The 7,765-nt window shown below is 44.8% G+C and overlaps 1 protein-coding gene across 1 annotated transcript in view; it reads right to left on the bottom strand.

Annotated features, from left to right (window-relative positions):
- nptx2a (neuronal pentraxin 2a) overlaps nt 1–6,560 on the bottom strand; it is a 38,594-nt gene extending 32,034 nt beyond the window's left edge. Inside the window, exon 1 of the mRNA XM_061885120.1 lies at nt 5,882–6,560. Within this exon, the coding sequence (XP_061741104.1) occupies nt 5,882–6,343 (462 nt within the window). The 5' untranslated portion in view covers nt 6,344–6,560. The remainder of the gene's footprint in view (nt 1–5,881) is intronic.
- Nucleotides 6,561–7,765: the final 1,205 nt, after the last annotated feature.

The following is a 7,765-nucleotide window of genomic DNA, read 5'->3' on the forward strand; positions in this document are numbered from 1 at the left end:
AAACATATATAAATAAATCTAAACTACATATTTTTTTCTCGGGGAAAACAACATCGTTATCACAAAAACTTTGTATTGAACCGAGTTCCCAGCGAGAAGACCAAAACGCTGTTGTGGAGAGGCGCAGCCGGCAAACGAGTAGCGGGGCAGAGCACGCATGAGCCCTGCCCAAGATGGCGGCGAGGAGGCGGAGAATGCGGCTGAGCGGAGAGGCGGGACGTGCCGGGAGCGACGCTAAGAGCGAGATCAGGTGCCTGGCTCGCACACCGGGAAACAATTAACATTTCTCCTTACGCTGCATAAAAGGGGAGAAGGAGGAGAGATCGGGGCAGAAGGAGTTGGAGAGCCTGCAGCAGCGGATGAAGAGCGGACACAAACAGCAGACGAGGACGAGGACGAGGACGACGGCGGCTGAAAAGCAGACCGGGAACGAGCAGTGGAGGAATGAGCTGAAAAGTGATCCGAACTGCCGCCAAGCTTTATTGCAAAATAAAGAAGTCAGAACCTGTGCAAATGAGATGTCCTTCCTGGGTGGTCAGTGGAACCCGAGCGGCGACGGCAAAAGTCGTTCACAGCTGTCTTTGAACCGACCAAGAAGAAGGATTTTAAAACTCCACTGTGTAAGGGGGAAGCCTTCTGTTTCTTTCATGTATTGTAATCAACAGAAATATTTGGTTTTAACCCAAGGACTACAAAGCAGAGAAGGCAGGATCTGCTCAATTTCCTCTTTTTTGAACTATTTCACGAAGCTCTTTTTGAACTCTTTTATGCCGACCTTTTCTGTGAACGGTTTTACAACCCCGTCCCTTTGGAAGCAGCTGGTCAGGGACGGTCCAAATAAAAAGAAGGAGGCGTGCAATCTTTTGCCGAGACACCGTACGAGGGTACAGTGTCCAGGTGTCTCTCCTCATTGAGCCAAATTGAATTCTGTCTCTGTTTAATTCTTTGCTTCTTGTCCCGTTTAATAGATGTCATCAGTGTTTGAACCTGACAATTGTCATGTCTCTTCATGTTTTTCTTTAGTTATGTTCTGTTTTGCTTAAGACTCCATTGTTTCTAGTTTTTGCACTTCCTTCTTTGTCTTATTACCATGCCAACTCATTAGTTTTCACCTTGTCCTCATGTCTCACACCTGTTTTCACCAATCACCACAGTATTTATTCAAGCCTGTCTGTTTCTGTCGTTCGTCCTGGCAACATCCCCTCCTTCTCACGTCTACCACCTGCTACTCACCTTTAAATGATCCATGTCCCGTTCTCGTTTTGTTCCAAGTAAGTTTTTCTCATTATTCATGCCACGGTGCAAGTGTTTTGTTTCGTGTTTATAGTTAATTGCCTTTGTGCTAGTCTTTCGTGTCATAGCCCAGTTTTTGTACCACCGCTGCGCGGGCCTTTTGTTTGTTCCTGTTTTTAATTCTAGTGTAAATAAAAAAATATGTACCTTCTTTCACGCCTTACTCGCGCCAACTTTCCTTTGCCTCTGTAAAACAAAATTCACGTCCAAGACCAAGTCGTGACAACAATAAATCGAAACATCATATTTTTTCTTGGGGGGGGGGGGGATACCATTCGATATGTAACACATTGTGAAATGTGTGAGTGACAGGAAGAAAAGCTCTGACTCACTTTGGATGTGTGTTTTTTTTTGGAGCCATCTGTTATTGTTTGCATATATAAATCTAAAGTCTGCATTTTTTTTTTTTTTTTCCGGGGTAAACAAATACCAGCCTCGGCGAACACATTGTGAAGTTACGTCGAAGATGTTCAGCGAGCTGACAAAATATGCAACATTTGATAGGGTCTCACATGGTGAGATGCGATACGGCGCCACGCACTATCTGATGTGTTGATGCTTCGATCACCATATTTTTTTTTTTTTTCGGTGCGATTTTCAAGGCGTATTTTGTCTTTAAGTGGACTTTGGAGATTGAAGTATCGATGAGAGAAAAAAAAAACATGTTATCATCATTCGCGGATGTCAATCAATAGACGGCCCTGCTGTATAATTATGATGGGATATGCTGTGCATCCTCACATGCTGTATGGATCTGATCTGGCCATTAAAGCTTCCAATCATGCAAAGATGAAGAGGGAATCGTGGGGAGGTGGGGGAGGGGGGAAAGGGGGGGGGGGGTTTGAAAATAGATGCAATCGAGCAATATTGTAAGTGTTTACAGTCAATGATGACACTGATGAAAAAGCACTCTCATCATCTTCCACGTGTATCGACCTTTTTGCAGCATGAATCTGTTCTTACAGGCGTGAGAAAATATGAACATTTCTCATGTTTTTGAAGTATTTAAATCTGTTTCATCGGGGTGTCCAAACTTTTTCCACGGAAAAATCAAAGCAATAATATTTGTTTTAAAAACCGATACAATATATGTCTAAAAAAATATACATTTAGGCCTCCAGTAATCAGTTTTATGTTTGATCATGTTTCGTTTTGTTTTTTGGACTCTTGTTTCACCTTTTTGTAATTCCTGGTTTTATTTTGGTTTCCGTAGTAACTCATTAGTTCCCACCTTGGTACAGTGTCCAGGTGTCTCTCCTCATTGAGCCAAATTGTCTAAACCAGGGGTGCCCACACTTTTTCAGGCAAGCTACTTTTCAATTGACCAACTCGAGGAGATCTACCTCATTTATATATATCATTTATATTTATTTATTTATGAAAGAGACATTTTTGTAAACAGGTTAAATGTGTTTAATGATAATACAAGCATGTGTAACACATATAGATGTCTTTCTTTCACCAAGACAAGAATATAAGTTGGTGTATTACCTGATTCTGATGACTTGCATTGATTGGAATCAGACAGTAATGATGATAACGCCCACATTTTCAAATGGAGGAGAAAAAAAGTGGTCCTTTCTGTACAATACCACATGAAAGTGGTTGCTTTTTGGCATCTAATTCATCCAGCTTCCATACACTTTACAAGAAAAACATTGGCGGCAAATTCCGTAGCTTGCTTGATTGACATTCACGGCACCCGAGGGTCTTGTGAGATGACGCTGGCTGCTGCCAGTTCATTATTATGAAAAAATGACAGAGAGGAAGGCGTGAAACACTTTTTATTTCAACAGACTTTCGCGCCGTCCCTTCCGTCAAAACTCTAAAGGCCGACTGCACATTTCCTATCTTCACAATAAAAGCCCTGCTTCATGCTGCCTGTGCTAACAAAATAAGAGTCTCGGAAAGCTTGTGCACGCCAGTTTTCCGAGACTCTGTATTTAGTTAGCGCAGGCAGCATGAAGCAGGGCTTTTATTGTGAAGATAGGAAATGTGCAGTCGGCCTTTAGAGTTTTGACGGAAGGTACGGCGCGAGAGTCTGTTGAAATAAAAAGTGTTTCTCGCCTTCCTCTCGGTCATATTTTCATAATAATGATCTTGCAGCAGCCAGCGTCATCTCACAAGACCCTCCGGTACCGTGAATGTCATTTAAGTGACGTCTTGGTGAAGATTGATGAGCACTCATTTTTAGCTCTGGGAACATCCAACCTCTTTGGCAATGACCTTTTGTGTCCTTCTTTAAAGTATCAATGGTCATCTTTTGGACAGTTGTCAAGTCAGCAGTCTTCCCCATGATTGTGTGTCATACAGAATCAAAACGAGAGACCATTTAAAGGCTTTTCCAGGTGTTCTGAGTTAGCTAATTAGAGTGTGGCACCAGGTGTCTTCAATATCTGACCTTTTCACCATATTCTAATTTTCTGAGATGTTGAATTTAGGGTTTTCATTGGTTGTCAGCTATAATCATCTCCTTTTTGGCAAAAAACCCCCTTGAAATGTATCAGTCTGTTTGGAATGAATGTATACATTCTACAAGTTTGACTTTCTAAATGGAATTAATGAAATAAATCAACTTTTTCATGATATTCTAATAATATGACCAGCACCTGTATGTTTTTCACAAGTGTATGTAAACTTTTGACCACGACTGTATATCTTCCTCACGCACTAATCGACTAAAAAAGTGCGCGGGCGCGATGATGTCACGTTATCGATGGGCAAATGCATTTTCAGACAATATGATTTTCCTGAGCGACTAGGAGACCCCGAGAGTAACAATCAGTAGAAAATAGATTAAAAAGGACGCTTTGTCTCGCATGCTTGGTTGCCAGGTGTGATGCCGTCGGGCTGTATTCATCCCCCGTGCCGTAGTTTGGAGACCCCTGATGTAAATTGTGCACCACATGCATGACTAAACTCATCACCCTGTTCTTCATAACTCTCATGCAACGTTTTTGTCTCGCATGCCAGGTGTGATGCCGTCGGGCTGTATTCGGCCCCCGTGCCGTAGTTTGGAGACCCCTGATGTAAATTGCGCACCACATGCATGATTAAACTCGTCACGCTGTTCTTCATAACTCTCATGCAACGTTTTTGTCTCGCATGCCAGGTGTGATGCCGTCGGGCTGTATTCAGCCCCCGTGCCTTGGTTGGAGACCCCTGATGTAAATTGCGCACCACAGGCATGATTAAACTCATCACGCTGTTTTTCATAACTCTCATGCAACGTTTTTGTCTCGCATGCTTGGTTGCCAGGTGTGATGCCGTCGGGCTGTATTCAGCCCCCGTACCGTAGTTTGGAGACCCCTGATGTAAATTGCGCACCACATGCATGATTAAACTCATCACGCTGTTCTTCATAACTCTCATGCAACGTTTTTGTCTCGCATGCTTGGTTGCCAGGTGTGATGCCGTCGGGCTGTATTCGGCCCCCGTGCCTTGGTTGGAGACCCCTGATGTAAATTGCGCACCACATGCATGATTAAACGCATCACCCTGTTCTTCATAACTCTCATGCAACGTTTTTGTCTCGCATGCTTGGTTGCCAGGTGTGATGCCGTCGGGCTGTATTCAGCCCCCGTGCCGTAGTTTGGAGACCCCTGATGTAAATTGCGCACCACATGCATGATTAAACTCGTCACGCTGTTCTTCATAACTCTCATGCAATGTTTTTGTCTCGCATGCCAGGTGTGATGCCGTCGGGCTGTATTCAGCCCCCGTGCCGTAGTTTGGAGACCCCTGATGTAAATTGTGCACCACATGCATGATTAAACTCATCACGCTGTTCTTCATAACTCTCATGCAACGTTTTTGTCTCGCATGCCAGGTGTGATGCCGTCGGGCTGTATTCGGCCCCCGTGCCGTAGTTTGGAGACCCCTGATGTAAATTGCGCACCACATGCATGATTAAACACGTCACGCTGTTCTTCATAACTCTCATGCAACGTTTTTGTCTCGCATACCAGGTGTGATGCCGTCGCGCTGTATTCAGCCCCCGTGCCGTAGTTTGGAGACCCCTGATGTAAATTGCGCACCACATGCATGATTAAACTCATCACGCTGTTCTTCATAACTCTCATGCAACGTTTTTGTCTCGCATGCTTGGTTGCCAGGTGTGATGCCGTCGGGCTGTATTCAGCCCCCGTGCCGTAGTTTGGAGACCCCTGATGTAAATTGTGCACCACATGCATGATTAAACTCATCACGCTGTTCTTCATAACTCTCATGCAACGTTTTTGTCTCGCATGCTTGGTTGCCAGGTGTGATGCCGTCGGGCTGTATTCAGCCCCCGTGCCGTAGTTTGGAGACCCCTTATGTAAATTGCGCACCACATGCACGATTAAACTCATCACGCTGTTCTTCATAACTCTCATGCAACGTTTTTGTCTCGCATGCCAGGTGTGATGCCGTCGGGCTGTATTCGGCCCCCGTGCCGTAGTTTGGAGACCCCTGATGTAAATTGCGCACCACATGCATGATTAAACTCATCACGCTGTTCTTCATAACTCTCATGCAACGTTTTTGTCTCCCAGGCGTGATGCCGTCTTGCGTTTTACGCACCGATCCGCGCATTTGGTTGTCTTACCTCCAGGCTCTCCAAGCGACCTTTCAGGCTCTGCATGGTCTTGCCAAGCTGGCTGATAGACTCGCCGGGGTCCCTGGGCAAGTCCCCCATGGTGTTCTTGCCTGACTCCTTCCTCCGGGAGCCCTGACCCCGCGCTTTGCTTTGCTGCGACGAGTCGTCCGCCGCCGCCGCCGCCGCCGCCTCGCAACGCGCCAGCTTGGAGTTGAGCTCCTTGATGGTCCCCTGCTGGCTCACGATGGTCTCCTTCTGCTGCAGGATGGTCTCCCGGAGCTGGATGATGGTGTTGCGCAGCTCCTCCTCCGCGGGGCTGCTGATCTGCAAGCGGTTGCCCGTCGGAGCGTCGACGCCGCAGCCCGGCTCCGCGCCCGGCGGGATGGCGTTGCAGACGAAGCGGCTACCTGTGGCGTCCTGGCTCAGAACCGAGCTGAGCAGGTAGAACAAACCGCACAGTCCCGTCAGCATTCTCCAGGGGGGGAAAAAAACTCCCAAAAAAACTAACAAACCAAAAAAAAAAAAAACTTTTATCCAGCATAAACACAAATAATCACAAAACTTACATCCACATGCGCAAAAAATAATAATATTTCTTGTTCCAAAACTTTACTGGAAAAAATATAAAAATGAGTATAAAAATATCCGTAAGATGGTGAGGGAACTTGCAGGCTGCATGCATGCTCCTCTCTGCGGCTGCCGGGACGTCACTGACGGGGATGCTGCTCGGGCGGATTAGGATGATGATGATGATGATGATAGTGATGATGATGATTGGGGGGGGGGGGTGTGTGCTCTGTAGCGTCAGTTTGTGCGCCATCACTGGAATTAAACCTTGTAAGGTTCATAAAAAAAATAAATAAAATAAAAAATAAAAAAAACTGTTACGATCCGCTGCCCGGATCATATTATGTTTAGATTTTGGAGTTGTGAAGTGAAGTGAATTTATATAGCGCTTTTCTCTAGTGACTCAAAGCGCTTTACATAGTGAAACCCGATATCTAAGTGACATTTAAAGCAGTGTGGGTGGCACTGGGAGCAGGTGGGTAAAGTGTCTTGCCCAAGGACACAACGGCAGTGACTAGGATGGCGGAAGCGGGAATCGAACCTGCAACCCTCAAGTTGCTGGCACGGCCGCACTACCAACCGAGCTAAACCGAAACTAGGGCGAAACTACATTTTACATTGGTATTTTGTTTCTTTGTTTAACTTTTTTTGCTCAAATTTCTCAATAAACTTCAGTCCTAAACAAAAAATATCAAACATGGAAAGTTTTAGCAAGTTTTCAACCATTTGAAGTAGGGATGCACCGAAATGAAAATTTGGGACCGAAGCCGAAGCCGAATAAAAATTAAACGCTTGGCCGAATACCGAATAATGAATGCAGTTTTTGCATAAATAGCCTAGAATAAAGTATTTTTTTATTGAATATTGACATTTTTTTAATATTCCAGTAATCTTCGCTTTTCAAAAAAAGCAAAAAGTTTTTCATTTATATTAGGCCTTCAAACAAAACATGCATTCCAAAAAAAATAAAGTGCATTAAAGTGGATAAACCCACAACAAATGAATTATTGTCCTTTTGGCAAAAGTCTGCTTAGTGAAGTGAAGTGAATTATATTTATATAGCGCTCTTCTCTAGTGACTCAAAGCGCTTTACATAGTGAAACCCAATATCTAAGTGACATTTAAAGCAGTGTGGGTGGCACTGGGAGCAGGTGGGTAAAGTGTCTTGCCCAAGGACACAACGGCAGTGACTAGGATGGCGGAAGCGGGAATCGAACCTGCAACCCTCAAGTTGCTGGCACGGACACTCTACCAACCGAGCTATATATTTAAGTGTGTATCGAACTAGTATACCTTCACATTAATCAGTACCCAAGAAGTAGCTCT

This window comes from Nerophis ophidion, linkage group LG23 (genome assembly GCF_033978795.1).
Source record: "Nerophis ophidion isolate RoL-2023_Sa linkage group LG23, RoL_Noph_v1.0, whole genome shotgun sequence".
NCBI lineage: Eukaryota > Metazoa > Chordata > Actinopteri > Syngnathiformes > Syngnathidae > Nerophis > Nerophis ophidion.